The 19,671-nt window shown below is 44.2% G+C and overlaps 1 protein-coding gene across 4 annotated transcripts in view; it reads right to left on the bottom strand.

The window, feature by feature from the left end:
- Window positions 1-2,668: 2,668 nt before the first annotated feature.
- Window positions 2,669-19,671, bottom strand: part of hmgxb4a (HMG box domain containing 4a) — a 60,503-nt gene continuing 43,500 nt past the window's right edge. For all 4 annotated transcript variants that reach the window (XM_070861593.1, XM_070861595.1, XM_070861596.1 and 1 more), the window contains 3 exons: window positions 18,791-18,984; window positions 13,605-13,727; window positions 2,669-3,589 (listed from right to left, as the gene is read on the bottom strand). In XM_070861593.1, the coding sequence (XP_070717694.1) occupies window positions 3,545-3,589; window positions 13,605-13,727; window positions 18,791-18,984 (362 nt within the window). In that variant the 3' untranslated portion in view covers window positions 2,669-3,544. The remainder of the gene's footprint in view (window positions 3,590-13,604; window positions 13,728-18,790; window positions 18,985-19,671) is intronic.

The raw sequence follows: 19,671 nt of genomic DNA, 5'->3' as shown, positions 1-19,671 counted from the left end.
GAACATTAAAATTAGAGCTAGACGTTCAGGGATGATGTCAAGAAGCACTTCTTCACAAAAAGGATAGTGGAAATCTGGAACTCCCTCCCGAAAAAGCTGTTGAGGCTGGGGATCAAGTGAAAATTTCAAAACTGAGATTGATTTTTGTTAGGCAAGGGTATTAAGGATTTCGGAACAAAGACGGGCAAAGATGGAGGTAAGATACAGATCAGCCATGATCTTATTGAATGGCGAAGCAGGCTCGAGGGGCCGTATGGCCTACTCCTGCTCCTATTTCTTATGAATGGCGGAACAGGCCTGCAGGGCTGAATGGCCTCCTCCTGTTCCATCACACCAACTGACCAAAATACTCCATACATTGCTCAGTGAATGACAACCCAAAGTTTAGCAAGACATAATCAAATTTGCATCCAAACTGAATTTATGCAAATAAAGTGTAGCACAAGTACCGATAAGGAGGCCAGCTCAGTTGCTTCAGAAAGATGTGTTGTAATGCAATCAGCTCAAACCAAAGCAAGCCGCCTGCAATCTGGTATGGGGGAACCAAAAAAGGCCGTTCAAGTTCCACCCATGGAAGTATGGCCCTTCTTCCAATAACTGGACAGGTTTACATTTCCGTCCAAACAGCCACAACACAGTTGACCAGTTCAGCTATCATGTATCAAAATGCTGGTCATTGGCAAGCCAGACGGGATACTGTAGGCAGGCTCACTCATCCTGAGAATCAAACTGGGGGAAAGCATGAATATCCACACAAATACCAAAGTACTTCAAATGATGCGTGCACTTTGAAAAGCATTTAACCCCTTCTGGGAAGGCAACTTTTATACCAAACAATTCGCACTGCAAATATTTCCACTTGCAGGGCTCCATGTAATCTCCATCTCCTCAGTGGCACGGGCTGAGGAAGTGGAGGGCAGAGGTATGGTTTACAAGAAATATTTTAAAAATCACTCATTAAAAGAAATCTGGGTTAACTGAGGATATGTGCAACAGAACTAGAATAATGATGTGGTTCAGTCAACAATATTCCAGATGGCATTTGACTCTTGTTGCAGAGAGCTGCCTGTATAACGGATCTTATCTTGTGTACTTACAGCTGTCTGAGCTGAGGTACAAAATAATTTATTGTTTCTTAAATGATGTGACAGAAGTACCGGGAAAATTGCAATATAACGTGACACCTGGACTACTTTTTTGCCTGTAAACAAATGAAAGAATAACAAAGAATTGCTACGTTAAAGGCACTATATAAATACAAGTTGTCAGTGAATGTTTCCAACCCTGTTCAGAACAGGTCAGCCATTTGGACAGCCTTCTCTTTCTACATACCACAATAATATTTTTACCATTTTTATCATTCCAAGTAGACAGTCATGGGCTCAATGCACAACAAACTCTCCAAGGGTGGAATTTTCTTCACAGTGGGTGGATTCTGTGGTGAATGGTGCCGTTTTTTTTTTTGAACAGTCGTTCACAGGCCATGGCAGCTACACAAAGGTCCCAAACATGGTATTATAGAAGAAATATGGAGAGAAACAAGGGAATAGTGTTACTTTCCTTCCCGCAGCTCAGAGTGCCGCAACAACGTGCATTTATATAGCCCCTTTAACGTAGTAAAATGTCCCACGGTGCTTAAATAAACAAACGAAAGAATAACAAAGAATTGCTACGTTAAAGGCACTATATAAATGCAAGTTGTCAAGTGAATGTTTCCAAACCTGTTCAGAACATATTAGCATTTAACCCACTTGAACAGCCAGTCCTGCACACAAATACAGATATGGAATCAGGTTATTGATAACTGGGTAGTTAATTTCATTCAGTTTCTAGAAATCCTATTAATAATGCCATTTGGTTAATGCACTAAAACGTTTGCACACAGAAATTAAGAAACTAGGGTAACAATGGGATATTACAAAGGGGTATTCGCTTCAGTTGAGGTGGGAGGAAAAAAAAATTGAAGGATGCCAAGGCCTTGGAGAGGGTACAGAGCAGATTTACTAGAATGATATCAGGGATGAGGGACTTCAATTACGTGGAGACACGAGAGAAGCTGGGATCGTTCTCCTTAGAGCAGAGGTTAAGGGGAGATTTCGCAGAGGTGTTCAAAATCATGAAGGTTTTTGATAGATTAAATAAGGAAGAGCTGTTGCCACTGGCAGGAGGGTCGGTAATCAGAGGACACAGATTTAAAGTTAATTGTCAAAAAATCCAGAAGGGATTTTTTTTTAGTTTTTACATAAACGTAACAAGTTGATCTGGAATGCACTGACTAAAAGGGTAGTGGACGTAGATTCAATAGTAACTTTCAAAAGGGCATTGGATAAATACTTGAAGGGGAAATATCTTGCAGGGCTTTGGGGAAAGAGCAGGGGAGTGACCCTAGTTGGATCGCTCTTTCAAAGAGCCGGCACAGGCACGATGGGCCGAATGGCCTCCTTCTGTGTTGTATCATTCTATGATTCTATGAAAGGTCAGTGCTCCCTCTCCTGATCATTACCCAATGACACAGGTGCCACAATGCACTGTAGACACTGACTGCAATGGCTCAACTGTGATACTCACTGTCCAGACTCTCGCACAGAGAACGGTTACCCGAGTACCAGTCAAGTCGTTCAGGAAAGGAGCGGGTAAGGGGTTCAAAACTGAATGAAAACAAAAGAGACACAATCGTGCAAGATTTTACTCGCCCAAAACAGATTTTGAAAGATATTAAATACCGGGTGTATACGGTACGAGAGCTGCCTACGCACAGTCAAGCTTGAAATAGCAAAATTAGTCATGACAGGCTCTGCAATTTTACAAAACATTATATTCCTCAGCAAGATGCCGTCACAGTGGGGGCTTTATACTCTTAAGTATCTGCGACCGGGATAATCAATGGGCGAGCTAACTGGAGGCGTTAGATTAAAGGTCAGTCGCAAGGAGGACTGAATGAGACCATTGGGAAACGAGAGACAAGCTGCATTTTCAGTGCTATAAAATAATGAAATAAAACACAAAACACTGCAAATACACAATAGCGGGGTTGCTCGGTGCCCGAAAGCGAAAGATGGGTTTGGCACTTTGGGTGTGATCATTCATCATAACGCTCCATTTTTTCTTGTTTCGGATGACGACAGAGCAGCTACATATTTCCAATGTTTTGTTTTCTTCCAGACTCGCAGTTCAAAAAAATTTTTTTTTGTTGATATACATTTTTTTTTAACATTACAAACTTACAAAATGACACATACCCGTGACAACAATTAGGGTTCAGCACAAGATGGTCCAGTGCTGCCGTTCATATTTGGTGTCAGTGGTCCCTGGTAGGTGTGGGTTAACTCTCTCCGATAAATGCACATTCTTCCCAGCGAACCTTCAGTCCTTGGCTTACCTTGTCTCGACCGTTTCAAACCAGGCTTTACACGCCATTCAACAATAATTACAATACTGTGGGAAAGGATACAATATCAATGTGCTCTTCTGCAGCAAACAGTCTTTATGTACAATATATTATTCAGCTTTCTGTTATTGATCCAGTCCCAAATGTTTCTCAAGGTCAAAGCCCTGGCATGATATATGCGATGTTATCCAGTGTGTGTGCCTGGGTGAATGAAGAAAACACGATTAGAAGGCAGTTGGTGAACTGATCTCAGCCCCACTGTTGGTGGACAAGATCCATTGCCCTCAGCCCTCCTCGGGGTAGAAGAACAAACAGGAACAAAAGAAAAACCAGTGTCAATTGTGCTAAGAGGCTGCAGGGTGACTTGGACAGGTTAGGTGAGTGGACAAATGCATGGCAGATGCAGTATAATGTCGATAAATGTGAGGTTATCCACTTTGGTGGCAAAAACAGGAAGGCAGAATATTATCTGAATGATGACAGATTAGGAAAAAAGGGAGGTGCAACGAGATCTGGGTGTCATGGTACATCAGTCATTGAAAGTTGGCATGCACGTACAGTAGGCGGTGAAGAAGGCAAATGGCATGTTGGCCTTCATAGCTAGGGGATTTGAGTATAGGAGCAGGGAGGTCTTACTGCAGTTTGTACAGGGCCTTGGTGAGACCACACCTTGAATATTGTGTACAGTTTTGGTCTCCTAATCTCAGGAAGGACATTCTTGCTATTGAGAGAGTGCAGCGAAGGTTCACCAGACTGATTCTCGGGATGGCAGGACTGACATATGAAGAAAGAATGGATCGACAAGGCTTATATTTACTAGAATTTAAAAGAATGAGAAGGGATCTCATAGAAACATGTAAAATGGGATTAGACAGGTTAGATGCAAGAAGAATGTTCCCGATGTTGGGGAAATCCAGAACCAAGGGTCACAGTCTAGTGATAAGGGGTAAGCCATTTAGGACCGAGATGAGGAGAAACTTCTTCAATCACGAGAATTGTGAACCTGTGGAATTCTCTACCACAGAAAGTTAGATATATTCAAAAGGGAGTTAGATGTGGCCCTTACAGCTAAGGGGTATGGAAAGAAAGCAGGGATGTGGTACTGAAGTTGCATGATCAGCCATGATCATATTGAATGGTGGTGCAGGCTCGAAGGGCAGAATGGCCTACTCCTGCACCTATTTTCTATGTTTCTATGATACCACTCTATTAGCCAATGAGTTGGAGATGGGGTGGGACTCACAGCAAGCAGTCTAATTACTCAGCAGAGTCTGCTTAAAAAGAGTCTCCACGAATTACAGCAAACAGAACTCATGACCGAAACTGCAGCAACATCTCCCGATAAAAAGCGGGGTGATTTCTCCAGCAAAACGCAGTGTGTGGGGGATCATTGCATACAAATGATGTGTGTAAAATCAATCCCAGTCACTTACAAACAGTGCGGTCCCCAGGCGCGATTGACGGGGGAAATTATCTAATCATCTCCATTCCGGGAATCGTGATGTCACTCACTGTATGCAGCCCAGAAAAACAGGGCTCCTGCTTTTCATCACTTTCCAGTGGCAGCTGCTGGAAGGGCCACTCGCCTGGACAGGATCAGGTTTGGCTGTGATCAGTGATCCCTGCCATTTATTTGGGGGGCGCGCAACCCATTCAACTTCCCCTCGCACACGCGGTTTTTCTGATTTAAAAACCGGTGAACCGGCTGTGGAGTGCTGCATGGCCTAAAGGGAACATTGGCTATGATGCGCTTCCACTGTCAAAGTAGCCTGCCAACACTCGGTGCCAGGCTCACATATGAATAATGACCAATGGTCAAGATATAGGAGGGCGTGTAATGTCCGTCAAACTGTTGGAGCATACAAAATGGAAGATCAGGGTTCGCTCTGATATATCAATTTCAGCACAAACCTCTCTGAAGCCAGGATACTGCCATGTCAGCAATGGAGTGGTTGCCTACCGTTGCTACTGCTGGTATGCTCAGTGCCAGAATAAACAGACCTGCTCTTGTATGCTTAAGACACCCACCAATATTTAAAATTAAGGGAGATGAGGAAGGAAGCAACTTATTTACAAGAATGAAAACCTGTTCAGGAAATGTTTATTATTGAGGATGTGGTAACAAGGCACTTGGAAAATCACAATATTAGGTTTTATGAAAGGGAAATCGTGTTTGTCAAATCTATTAAGCGTATTTTGAGGGTGTAACTAGCAGGATAGACAAGGAGGGGACCAGTGGATGTAGTATATTTATATTTTCAGAAGGCATTCGATAAGGTACCACAGACCAGAGGTTGTTACATAAGAAATAGGAGCAGGAGGCCATTTGGCAGCTCGAGCCTGCTCCACCATTTAATAAAATCTGATCATGGACTCAGCTCCACTTCCCTGCCCGCTTCCATGACCCTTTATTCCCTTATCACTCAAAAATCTGTCTAGCTTCGCCTTAAGTATATTCAATGACCCAGCCTCCACAGCTCTCTGGGGCAGGGAATTCCATAGATTTACAACTCTCAGAGAAGAAATTTCTCCTCATCTCAGTTTTAAATGGACGGAGACTATGCCCCCTAGTTTTAGTTTGTCCTATGAGTGGAAATATCCTCTCTGCATTCATCTTGTCGAACCCACTCATTATCTTACACATTATGCCTCATGGGATTCGGGGTATTATATTATCATGCATGGATTGAGGATTGGTTAACAGTAAGAAAAAAGATTAGAAATAAACGGGTCATTTTTGGGATGGCAGGGTGTAACTAGTGGATGCCGCAAGGATCAGTGCTTGTGCCTCAGCTATTTACAATCTATATCAATGACTACGGTGAGGGGACAGAGTGTAATATATCCAAGTTTTCGGACGATACAAAGCTAGGTGGGTTAGTAAGCTGCGAGGAGGATGCAGAGAGGCTGCAAAGGGATATATACCTATAAAGTGAATAGGCAAGAAAGTGGCAGATGGAGTATAATGTGGAGAAATGTGAAATTATTCAGTATGGTAGGAAGAATGGAAAAACAGAATTGTATATATATATATTTTTTAAAGGTGCGAGACTCGTAAAGATTGATATTCAGAGGGATTTGGGTGTCCTTGTACACAAATCACGGAAAGTTAACATCCAGGTACAGCAAGCAATTAGGAAGGCAAATATTATGTTAGCCTTTATTGCAAGGGGGTTGCAGTATAAGAGTAAGGAAGTCTTGCTGCAATTATATAGGGCTTTGGGGACACCACACCTGGAGTATTGTGTACAGTTTTGGTCTCCTTATTGAAGGAAGGATATATTTGCCTTAGAAGGGGTACAACAAAGGTTCACTGGATTAGATTCCTGTGATGAGAGGGCTGCCCTATGATGAGAGATTATGTAGAATGGGCCTATATTCACTGGAGTTTAGAAGATTGAGAGGTAATCTCATTGAAAGGTATAAAATTCTTAGAGGGCCTGACCAGGTAGATGATGAAAGGTTGTTTCCCCTGGCTGAACAGTCTAGAACTAGGGGTTACAGTCCCAGGATTATAGGTCGGCCATTTAGGAATGAGAAGAGGAGACATTTTTTTCCACTTAGAGGGTTGTTAATTCTTGAAATGCTGTACCCCAGAGGGTTTTGGATTCTCAGTTGATGAGTATATTCAAGACTGAAATCGATAGATTTTTGGGCATTAAAGGAATCAAAGGATAGGGATAGGGTGGAAGAGTGGAGTTGATGTAGAAGTTCAGCCATGATCTTATTGAATGGCGGAGCAGGCTGGAGGGGCTGTATGGTCTACACCTTCTCCTATTTCTTATGTTCTTAATTCCATGAGCACTTGGCCTGAAAAGTGCCAGTGGGTAGCCCTGAACGTGCAGACGGCAGATTTATTATCCTGATCAACACACCTCAACAAATCAATAATATTTCCATTATTGAAGTGGCAGCATTGGTTCACATGAAGGTTACACATTTACCTTCCATTCCTTTACAATACCCTGTCCCCAAAATATCAGGAACTTTCCAGGGGTTAATAAACAATGTGTTCCGAATGAATTACCTAGAATTTACTGCACAGAAACAGGTTATTCAGCTCAACTAATCCATGCCAGTGTTTATGCTCCACACTCTAACCCTATCTGCATATCCTTCTATTCCTTTCCCCCTCATGTACTTATCCAGCTTCCCTTAAATGCATCTATGCTATTCGCCTCAACTACTCCTTGTGGTAGCAAGTTCCACATTCTAACCACTCAGTGAGTAAGGAAGTTTCTCCTGAATTCCCCATTAGATTTATGTGTGACTATCTTATATTTATGGCCTCTAGTTTTGGTCTCCCCCACAAGTGGAAACATCTTCTCTACGTCTACCTTATTAAACCCATTCATAATTTTAAACACCTCTATTAGCTCACCCTTCAGCATTCTCTTTTCTAGAGAAAATGGCCCCAGTTATAACTTTGTAACTGTACTAGGGGAAGAAATTGAAAGAAAAAATGAAGCAAGGAAATTGAATGGAAAAAAATAGGAACACGGAGTGCAAGAATAGGACGTATTAGTGTCCAAGTGCCGAGTTACAAAGTGCTGTGGATATGGGCTGTCACCCACGATTTTTTTTCATTATAAGTTCCTGATCTCAAACTTGTTGTCAAGTGGAGAGAGAGGGAGAGCAGCTCCCAGAGTTGCTTTTGCAATTTAAAAAAAGGCGGTCTTTGGCTGGGGAGGATGCACGTCACATGGAGGTGATGGCAGGGCAGGGGTGAGAAAATCTAAAATTCTTAAAGAGGCAGTTTCAACGTCAGCAGAAATTCAAGAGCCAAAGGGGAAAAACAGGAAAAACAAGCACTCAAAGAAAAATCCAGTGTGGTCCTCCCGGCCCCCACCCGAATAAATCGCAACAGAAATCCTTTATCTCAGAAATCTCCCAACCGATCCCGGAAGTTTGCCATTCTAATTCTGCCCCTGATTTCACAAGAAGGCACCCCAACATTTGAGGGGTTTCAGTTACATGGGGGGACTAGAGAAGCTGGGATTGTTCTCCTTAGAGCAAAGAAAGTTAATATCGCAGTCACCTCAAATTATCTATGCTGGCCCCGAACCCAACAAACGCCCCTGCCCACCTGCCCCCTCCTTAATTCACAGTTACACGCACCCAAATTTCAATGGAGCAGTGCAGTCACAGAATCTTACAGCACAGGAGGCCATTCAGCCCATCGTGCCATTCAGCCCTTTCTGAAAGAGCTGTCCAATTAGTCCCACTCCCCTGCTCTTTCCCCATATCCCTGCAATTTTTCCCCGTCAAGTAGATACCCAATTCCCTTTTGAAAATTATGATTAAATCTGCTTCCACCACCCTTTTAAGGCAGTGCGTTCCAGATCGCAACGTGTGCCGTTTAAAAAAAAAAAATTTCCTCATCCCCCCCCCCTCTGGTTCTTTTGCCAATTATCTTTAATCTGTGTCCTTTGGATACCCACCCTTCTGCCACTGGAAACGGTTTCTCTTTATTGACGATCAAAATCCTTCCTGATTTTGAACAGCTCAATTAAATCTCCCCTTAGCCTTCTCTGCTGTAAGGAGAACCACCCCAGCTTCACCAGTCTCTAACTCTAATCCCTCATCCCTGGCCTATAAAAGGCTCAGCAGTCCGGGGAGCGTCGAGAGAGGCGGGAGTCGAGAGAGGCAGCGGCCTATAAAAGGCTCAGCAGTCCGGGGAGCGTCGAGAGAGGCAGGAGTCGAGAGAGGCAGCGGCCTATAAAAGGCTCAGCAGTCCGGGGAGCGTCGAGAGAGGCGTACTTGTGCAGCTCCAGCTGAGAGAAGTCAAAAAAGAAGTAGAAAGAAATCAAAAGGTGACGTCACAGCCAACGTGGTAAGTGATTGGCTGCTGATTGGTGAGTAGTTTTTCTTTTTCTTTATTAGTCAGTAACTTTTAACATTGTTGTCGGCAATTTAAGTGTATCTAAGGGTTAAGTCATGGCGGGACAGCTCGGTCACGTGATATGCTCCTCCTGTACCATGTGGGAACACGGGGACAACACCAGTGTCCCTGACGGCTACATGTGCGGGAAGTGTGTCCACCTCCGGCTACTGACGGTCCGCGTTGCGGAGTTGGAGCTGAAGGTGGATTCACTCTGGAGCATCCACGATGCTGAGAATGACGTGAGTATCACGTGTAGCGAGTTGGTCTTACCGCAGGAGAAGGGTCCACAGCCAGCGAGGGAATGGAAGACCAGCAGGAAGAGTAGTGCAAGGAAGGTAGTGCAGGGGTCCCCTGTGGTCATCCCACTGCAAAACAGATACACTGCTTTGAGTGCTGTTGAGGGGGATGACTCATCAGGAGCAGGCAGCAGCAGCCAAGTTCATGGCACAGTGGCTGGCTCTGTTGCACAGGAGGGCAGGAAAAAGAGTGGGCGAGCGATAGTGATAGGGGATTCAATTGTAAGGGGAATAGATAGGCGTTTCTGCGGCCGCAACCGAGACTCCAGGATGGTATGTTGCCTCCCTGGTGCAAGGGTCAAAGATGTCTCGGAGCGGGTGCAGGACATTCTAAAAAGGGAGGGAGAACAGCCAGTTGTCGTGGTGCACGTTGGTACCAATGACATAGGTAAAAAAAGGGATGAGTTCCTACAAAATGAATTTAAGGAGCTAGGAGCTAAATTAAAAAGTAGGACCTCAAAAGTAGTAATCTCGGGATTGCTACCAGTGCCACGTGCTAGTCAGAGTAGGAATCGCAGGATAGCTCAGATGAATACGTGGCTTGAGCAATGGTGCAGCAGGGAGGGATTCAAATTCCTGGGGCATTGGAACCGGTTCTGGGGGAGGTGGGACCAGTACAATCCGGACGGTCTGCACCTGGGCAGAATCGGAACCAATGTCCTCGGGGCAGTGTTTGCTAGTGCTGTTGGGGAGGAGTTAAACTAATATGGCAGGGGGATGGGAACCAATGCAGGGAGATAGAGGGAAACAAAAAGGAGGCAAAAACAAAAGACAGAAAGGAGATGAGGAAAAGTGGAGGGCAGAGAAACCCAAGGCAAAGAACAAAAAGGGCCATTGTACAGCAAAATTCTAAAAGGACAGAGGGTGTTAAAAAAACAAGCCTAAAGGCTTTGTGTCTTAATGCAAGGAGTATCCGCAATAAGGTGGATGAATTAACTGTGCAAATAGATGTTAACAAATATGATGTGATTGGGATTACGGAGACGTGGCTCCAGGATGATCAGGGCTGGGAACTCAACATCCAGGGGTATTCAACATTCAGGAAGGATAGAATAAAAGGAAAAGGAGGTGGGGTAGCATTGCTGGTTAAAGAGGAGATTAATGCAATAGTTAGGAAAGACATTAGCTTGGATGATGTGGAATCTATATGGGTAGAGCTGCAGAACACTAAAGGGCAAAAAACGTTAGTGGGAGTTGTGTACAGACCTCCAAACAGTAGTAGTGATGTTGGGGAGGGCATCAAACAGGAAATTAGGAGTGCATGCAATAAAGGTGCAGCAGTTATAATGGGTGACTTTAATATGCACATAGATTGGGCTAACCAAACTGGAAGCAATGCGGTGGAGGAGGATTTCCTGGAGTGCATAAGGGATGGTTTTTTAGACCAATATGTCGAGGAACCAACTAGGGGGGAGGCCATCTTAGACTGGGTGTTATGTAATGAGAGAGGATTAATTAGCAATCTCGTTGTGCGAGGCCCCTTGGGGAAGAGTGACCATAATATGGTGGAATTCTGCATTGGGATGGAGAATGAAACAGTTAATTCAGAGACCATGGTCCAGAACTTAAAGAAGGCTAACTTTGAAGGTATGAGGCGTGAATTGGCTGGGATGGATTGGCGAATGATACTTAAGGGGTTGACTGTGGATGGGCAATGGCAGACATTTAGAGACCGCATGGATGAACTACAACAATTGTACATTCCTGTCTGGCATAAAAATAAAAAAGGGAAGGTGGCTCAACCGTGGCTATCAAGGGAAATCAGGGATAGTATTAAAGCCAAGGAAGTGGCATACAAATTGGCCAGAAATAGCAGCGAACCTGGGGACTGGGAGAAATTTAGAACTCAGCAGAGGAGGACAAAGGGTTTGATTAGGGCAGGGAAAATGGAGTATGAGAAGAAGCTTGCAGGGAACATTAAGACGGATTGCAAAAGTTTCTATAGATATGTAAAGAGAAAAAGGTTAGTAAAGACAAACGTAGGTCCTCTGCAGTCAGAATCAGGGAAAGTCATAACGGGGAACAAAGAAATGGCGGACCAATTGAACAAGTACTTTGGTTCGGTATTCACGAAGGAGGACACGAACAACCTTCCGGTTATAAAAGGGGTCGGGGGGTCTAGTAAGGTGGAGGAACTGAGGGAAATCCTTATTAGCCGGGAAATTGTGTTGGGGAAATTGATGGGATTGAAGGCCGATAAATCCCCAGGGCCTGATGGACTGCATCCCAGAGTACTTAAGGAGGTGGCCTTGGAAATAGTGGATGCGTTGACAGTCATTTTCCAACATTCCATTGACTCTGGATCAGTTCCTATGGAGTGGAGGGTAGCCAATGTAACCCCACTTTTTAAAAAAGGAGGGAGAGAGAAAACAGGGAATTATAGACCGGTCAGCCTGACATCGGTAGTGGGTAAAATGATGGAATCAATTATTAAGGATGTCATAGCAGTGCATTTGGAAAGAGGTGACATGATAGGTCCAAGTCAGCATGGATTTGTGAAAGGGAAATCATGCTTGACAAATCTTCTGGAATTTTTTGAGGATGTTTCCAGTAGAGTGGATAAGGGAGAACCAGTTGATGTGGTATATTTGGACTTTCAGAAGGCGTTCGACAAGGTCCCACACAAGAGATTGATGTGCAAAGTTAGAGCACATGGGATTGGGGGTAGTGTACTGACATGGATTGAGAACTGGTTGTCAGACAGGAAGCAAAGAGTAGGAGTAAATGGGGACTTTTCAGAATGGCAGGCAGTGACTAGTGGGGTACCGCAAGGTTCTGTGCTGGGGCCCCAGCTGTTTACACTGTACATTAATGATTTAGATGAGGGGATTAAATGTAGTATCTCCAAATTTGCAGATGACACTAAGTTGGGTGGCAGTGTGAGCTGCGAGGAGGATGCTGTGAGGCTGCAGAGCGACTTGGATAGGTTAGGTGAGTGGGCAAATGCATGGCAGATGAAGTATAATGTGGATAAATGTGAGGTTATCCACTTTGGTGGTAAAAACAGAGAGACAATTATCTGAATGGTGACAGATTAGGAAAAGGGGAGGTGCAAAGAGACCTGGCTGTCATGGTACATCAGTCATTGAAGGTTGGCATGCAGGTGCAGCAGGCGGTTAAGAAAGCAAATGGCATGTTGGCCTTCATAGCGAGGGGATTTGAGTACAGGGGCAGGGAGGTGTTGCTACAGTTGTACAGGGCATTGGTGAGGCCACACCTGGAGTATTGTGTACAGTTTTGGTCTCCTAACCTGAGGAAGGACATTCTTGCTATTGAGGGAGTGCAGCGAAGGTTCACCAGACTGATTCCCGGGATGGCGGGACTGACCTATCAAGAAAGACTGGATCAACTGGGCTTGTATTCACTGGAGTTCAGAAGAATGAGAGGGGACCTCATAGAAACATTTAAAATTCTGACGGGGTTAGACAGGTTAGATGCAGGAAGAATGTTCCCAATGTTGGGGAAGTCCAGAACCAGAGGTCACAGTCTAAGGATAAGGGGTAAGCCATTTAGGACCGAGATGCGGAGGAACTTCTTCACCCAGAGAGTGGTGAACCTGTGGAATTCTCTACCACAGAAAGTTGTTGAGGCCAATTCACTAAATATATTCAAAAAGGAGTTAGATGAGGTCCTTACTACTAGGGGGATCAAGGGGTATGGCGAGAAAGCAGGAATGGGGTACTGAAGTTGAATGTTCAGCCATGAACTCATTGAATGGCGGTGCAGGCTAGAAGGGCCGAATGGCCTACTCCTGCACCTATTTTCTATGTTTCTATGTATCATTTCAGTAAATCTCCTCGGCTCTGAAGTTTGAATTTGGGACAATCCAGTCCCACGCTAGATCCTGACTGGTCCAGGCAGCCTCCTACTTCACTACCGACAGGAAGCTTATCTGAGCATCGTGACGCATCAGCCTCAGTTTTGCTGGCTCCAGATTACACTTTGCTTGTTGCTAAGTCTGTGGGGAGGGAGCAGCTTTTTGGTTCTGATGGCAAATATTGCAGGAGTGGGGGGGGGGGGGGGGGAAATAACTTACCAGAACCTCTTTCGGACAGCCATTGAGACGATCAACCTGTGAGGTGAGGCAGGTTAAAGGTCCCAGTGCACAGATTATGGAGTCCAGCAGGACCGAGAGACTCCCAGACACCGCCACCATGCCCTAGAAAGAAAAAAAATAAATTTTCAACTCTATCCATGTTAGCAATTCAAAACAAAAGCACGTTGCACGGTGTTCAATATTGTTCCAGCCTTAAGTTCAATAACAAAACACTGGTCCCTGATTGCTTAGCAAGTTTATTCACTGAGTTGCTGAGCCAATGAGGCCAAGAGAGTCCAAGGTTCGAGCTCCAGTCTGTGCTGGAATAGGACGATCCCACTGGGGACGGCTCTGGTGGAAACTACAACTGTCGCATAATCCTTGAACTAGGGAAAGGGAGAAAAAAAAAATCAGTCAAGAAGCCAACTCCCAATTGCTGTCCAGTGACCTGTGCTGAAAAGTGTGCATGGACTTCGGGTGAGGACAGGAGCAGATTTGACTCTGTTGCCTTGGTCAAACAGCCCGACACCATCAATTATCACATACAACGGGGAATACAGTGAGGACAACAACTATAACCCACTTTGAAGTTAGAAGGAGAAAAAAAAAAGCTTTCTTTTTAAATATCTGGCAGGTACAGAATAAAGCTCCTTCTACTCTGCTTTAACAGTGGGCCTCGGACCAACCTCAGAAACACCCTGACTGCACCAGTGCGACGTTTCTTCCTTTCCACATCAGCCCTGTCAGGGTTACTGTGAGGGATAGCGCCAATCAGGGACAGTTTGAGGCATTAGAATCCTTATTTTAGAAATCCTGGAGGGATGTATGTTGGACATCTTGGGGAGTATCTTGGATTAACAGGCTTTCCAATATAAACAGGATGACTTTTAAGCATCGTGAGGAGAAAGCATGGCTTGTCGTCGGATATGTAAAGTTTGTGGAAGAAAATAAATGTAGTTAATAAAATGTAACTTTAGTTTTAGAGCAATAAAAATGGGGTAGAAAATCCATTAAAGGAAATCTTGTTTAAGGGAAGTGGCTTGAAGCAAACAACTGCAAACTGTTTGCATAAATATTCTGTTTTCAAAGGGCTTGGGAATAGATATCTCTATGACATTTTTTTTTGATGTAGTCAAAATATGGCGTATAAAGGAGCATGGTTTTCAACAGTATCACAGAGAGTGCTGAAAAGATACAGAAACCGGATAAAAGCCACTCTCTGTATACAGTTAAGGCCGATCACCTTCACTGTGCGATCACCTTCACTGTGTAGAACAAAGTCTGTTCCGTATACCCCACTACCAAGTCTCGTGCCTACTCGAAATGTGCTATTTGTGAACCAGAGGGAAAAGGAAGTTGGCTGCTAACACCTTGCAGCTGGCAGACGGAAAAGACTTTCATTCCGTCAATCTGGGCTGCATTTGAACATTTGTCCCAAAGCTGAGGGGCCAGTGTCTAACCCACTGCAACACCCAATTCCCTGGTTTATTATTTAAAAATAAAAATCGGATACTCTAGGAGATGGGCCCAAGCTCACAATGCAGGGCACCATCAAGGAGAGAAGATTTGGTAAATCACAAGGCTGTGGTTAGGCGACACCAAACTTTGTTTTTAAAGTTCAACATTTTCAGATCAATTTCCACAACCTCTGCCCTCATTTACAGCTCCTCTAGACCCATCCTGTGTTTCTTCACTTGTTCTATTACCATTTCCTTTCGCCTTGCACCATCATCCCTTTTGTTATTACATCTCTCCTGCCTTCCACCCCAGCGCAGACTTTTCCTTTTGTTCTTTCCCCATCGCTCTACTTGATTAAAATGGTTATATCTCTAACTTTTTCCAGTTCTGACGAAAGGTCATAGACTGAAAACGTTAACTCTGTTCCTCCCTCCGCAGATGCTGCCGGAGCTGCTGAGTATTTCCAGCATTTTTTGTTTTTATTTCAGATTTCCAGCATCTGCAGTGTTTTTTTATTAGCTTTTAAAAGCATGTAGTTGACATAGAATTATACAGCACAGAAACAGGCCATTCAGCCCAACTGGTCCATTCTGGTGTTTACACTCGACACGAACCTACTCCGACCCCTCTCCATCTCACCCTATCAGCATATCCTCCTATTCCTTTCTCCCTCATCTGTCTATCTAGCTTCCACTTCAATACATTAAGGAGGAAGAGAAGACTGAGGAAGGTATTTATTTTCCATCGGAAAGAATGAAGGAATTTACATCACTGTATTTTAGTTCGGGAAGGAGAGGAACTTTGCACTGAGTTTTAAAGAAGTCTTAAAATGGCAGAAAGTAGGTGCAGGAGTAAGCCATTCGGCCCTTCGAGCCTGCACCACCATTCAATATGATCATGGCTGATCATGCAACTTCAGTACCCCATTCCTGCCTTCTCTCCATACCACTTGATCCCTTTAGCCCTAAGGGCCACATCTAACTCCCTTTTGAATATATCTAACGAACTGGCCTCAACAACTTTCTGTGGTAGAAAAAGTTGTTGAGGCCAGTTCGTTAGATATAAAGTTAACCATTGAACGACAAAATTAAAGTCTTTCTCTTTAACATTTGGGGCCCAAAATTCACCACCATTTAAGCTCCATTTTTTTTTGAGCTATCAGTGTTTTTTGGAGCTAACTTAATTTTGCAAAGTTTCACCAAGGGTATAACGCCGTCCTTAACAGATAAAGGACGTTTTTTTAAAGTATTGTTTTTCTGACGTCACTCGGGGTCAAACACACCCATAACACCATTTTTGCCGGGTTTTACGAGTTTCGCTAATAAGGATTTTTTTTTTAAAAGGACGGCATTGGGGACCACTTTGTAAAACCTTACCTTACCAAGTCAAAATCGGCATTACAGGGGCTTAGGGTTGATTTGTTGTGTTGACCTGTATTTATTATGTTCCTATTGAATGTAGCGATGCAATATTATCTTTGAATTACTTCATTATAAAACAGTTATTTTAATTTTAGGACTTATAAAACACTTGGCGGGACCATTTGGCCAGGGATAGGGGCGGATACGACGGGCCATTTGGCTGGGGAGAGGGACGGCTGCGGTGGGCCATTTGTTTCAGCATCAAAACACTCCCAGGGCAGGTACAGCACTAGTTAAGTGCCCTCAGAGTAAAGCTCCTTCTACACAATTAAATAAAAGCAGCCCTCAGCCCACATTTCCTTCCTCCCACTCCCGGGAACCGGAGAGAGTCAGCTCCCACCCATTGTGCCTCGCGTTATCCTGGAAACCTAAATCCTAGGGTCTTGAGAAGTAGCGGCAGGGATTGTGGTTGCATCGGCTGTAATTTACCAAAATTCCCTGGATTCTGGGGAGATCCCAGCGGATTGGAAAACTGCAAATGTAACGCCCTTATTTAAAAAAGGAGGCAGACAAAAAGCAGCAAACTATAGACCAGTTAGCCTAACATCTGTGGTTGGGAAAATGTTGGAGTCCATTATTAAAGAAGCCGTAGCAGGACATTTGGAAAAGCAAAATTCTGTCAGGCAGAGTCAGCCTGGATTTATGAAAGGGAAGTCATGTTTGACAAATTTGATGGAATTCTTTGAGGATGTAACGAACAGGGTGGATAAAGAGGAACCAGTGGATGTGGTGTATTTGGACTTCCAAAAGGCATTTGACAAGGTGCCACATAAAAGGTTACTGCACAAGATAAAAGTTCACGGGGTTGGGGGGTAATATATTAGTATGGATAGAGGATTGGCTAATTAACCAGAAAACAGAGTTGGGATAAATGGTTCATTCTCTGGTTGGCAACCAGTAACTAGTGGGGTGCCGCAGGGACCAGTGCTGGGACCCTAACTATTTACAATCTATATTAACGACTTAGAAGAAGATACTGAGTGTAGCGTAGCTAAGTTTGCTGACAATACAAAGATGGGAGGAAAAGCAATGTGTGAGGAGGACACAAAAAATCTGCAAAAGGCTAAGTGAGTGGGCAAAAATTTGGCAGATAGAGTATAATGTTGGAAAGTGCGAGGTCATGCACTTCGGCAGAAAAAAATCAAAGAGCAAGTTATTATTTAAATGGAGAAAGATTGCAAAGTGCTGCAGTACAGCGGGACCTGGGGGTACTTGTAAATGAAACACAAAAAGATAGTATGCAGGTACAGCAAGTGATCAGGAAGGCCAATGGAATCTTGGCCTTTATTGCAAAGGGGATGGAGTATAAAAGCAGGGAAGTCTTGCCACAGCTATACAGGGTATTGGTGAGACCACATCTGGAATATTGCGTGCAGTTTTGTTTTCCATATTTACGAAACGATATACTTGCTTTGGAGGCAGTTCAGAGAAGGTTCACTAGGTTGATTCCAGAGATGAGGGGGTTGACTTATGAGGAAAGATTGAGTAGGTTGGGCCTCTACTCATTGGAATTCAGAAGAATGAGAGGTGATCTTATCGAAACGTATAAGATTATGAGGGGGCTTGACAAGGTGGATGCAGAGAGGATGTTTCCACTGATGGGGGAGACTAGAACTAGAGGGCATGATCTTAGAATAAGGGGCCGCCCATTTAAAACTGAGATGAGAAGAAATTTCTTCTCTCTGAGAGTTGTAAATCTGTGGAATTCTCTGCCCCAGAGAGCTGTAGAGGCTGGGTCATTGAATATATTTAAGGCAGAGATAGACATATTTTTGAGCGATAAGGAAGTACAGGGTTATGGGGAGCGGGCGGGGAAGTGGAGCTGAGTCCATGATCAGATCAGCCATGATCTTATTGAGTGGCGGAGCAGGCTCGAGGGGCTGTATGGCCTACTCCTGCTCCTTTTTCTTATGTTCCTAAATGCTTGGGCATGCACAGAGAATGGGCCTCACTTTTTCCGCGCTAACAATTAGCTCCACCCACAGAACCAAAGGTCTTTCTGCGCTGCGCCAAAATCAAAGACAATTTTGGCGAAACTTGGGACTATTTTTGCCGCTATTTCAGATTTTAAAAACGGCCATTAATCTGAAATAGTGCCAAAAAGGCAATGTGGAATTTTGAGTCCTTGGTACTTTACACAACTGCTCGAGGAATTTGCAGGGCTGTACTGCGGAAAATCCCTTTACCTGCAAGAAAACTCAGATTATTCTCCGGTTAATCATTCTCCCACCTTTATTAAGAGTTTACAGGATTGCTCTACATTGAGTTTGATCCTCTGCTTCTCGCCCACTTCCCACCACATCTCACCTCGGTTTCTTGCAATCGGTGACCGATAAGGCTCAATGATTCGCCCAGGAGCTGCAAGTGCGCTGCAACATCGATTGGATCGGCTTCTGGCATTTTAACCGGGGAGCAGGAGTGACTGCTTGCCCCATATACCACCAAATGGGAGGATTTCTTGTGAGGTACTGCCATACCCAGAGACGAAGAGCTTTGCCTGCCTGATATATGGAAAGAATGAAAAGGTGAGGAAATCACAGGTTTAGTTCATACGAACAATGACAGACAGATAAAGACCTTCTGCTCCATCGAGCCTGTCCCACACAACTGCGTTCAGACTCCCCATCCCACCCAACCTGGGAGAGGCGACAAAAAACAGGGAAAAACCCAGCCCATTTTGGGGTTGGGTGGGGGATTGGAATCTGGGAAATTCCTCTCTCTGGGACAAGTCTTCCATTCTTTTCCCAGTCATGCTTTCTTAAACTTAAAGGTTGCACGAATCTATAAATGTTATATTTTACTGAATCTCCAGTGGCATTGCTCATGGTGAACGACCAGATACTCTGTTCTACAACAGGGGTCTAGCCAGTCAGTCCTCTCAAACCTATTCCACCATTCAATTAGATCATGGCTGATCTGTATCTCAACTCCACTTACCCGCCTTGGTTCCATAACCATTTCCTAATAAAAATCTATCCATTTATCCTTGTGCATGAAACACAAGTTAGTATGCAGGTACAGCAAGTAATCAGGAAGGCAAGGGGGATAGAGTATAAAAGCAGAGAAGTCCTGCTCCAACTGAACAGGGTATTGGTGAGGCCACACCTGGAGTACTGCGTACAGTTTTGGTCTCCATATTTAGGGAACGATAGACTTGCATTGGAGGCTGTTCAGAGAAGGTTCACTAG

The sequence above is a fragment of the Pristiophorus japonicus genome, chromosome 19 (genome assembly GCF_044704955.1).
Source record: "Pristiophorus japonicus isolate sPriJap1 chromosome 19, sPriJap1.hap1, whole genome shotgun sequence".
Classification (NCBI taxonomy): Eukaryota; Metazoa; Chordata; class Chondrichthyes; family Pristiophoridae; genus Pristiophorus; species Pristiophorus japonicus.
The sequence above is the reverse complement of the archived record's forward strand: the minus strand, read 5'-3'. Positions and strand labels throughout refer to the sequence as shown.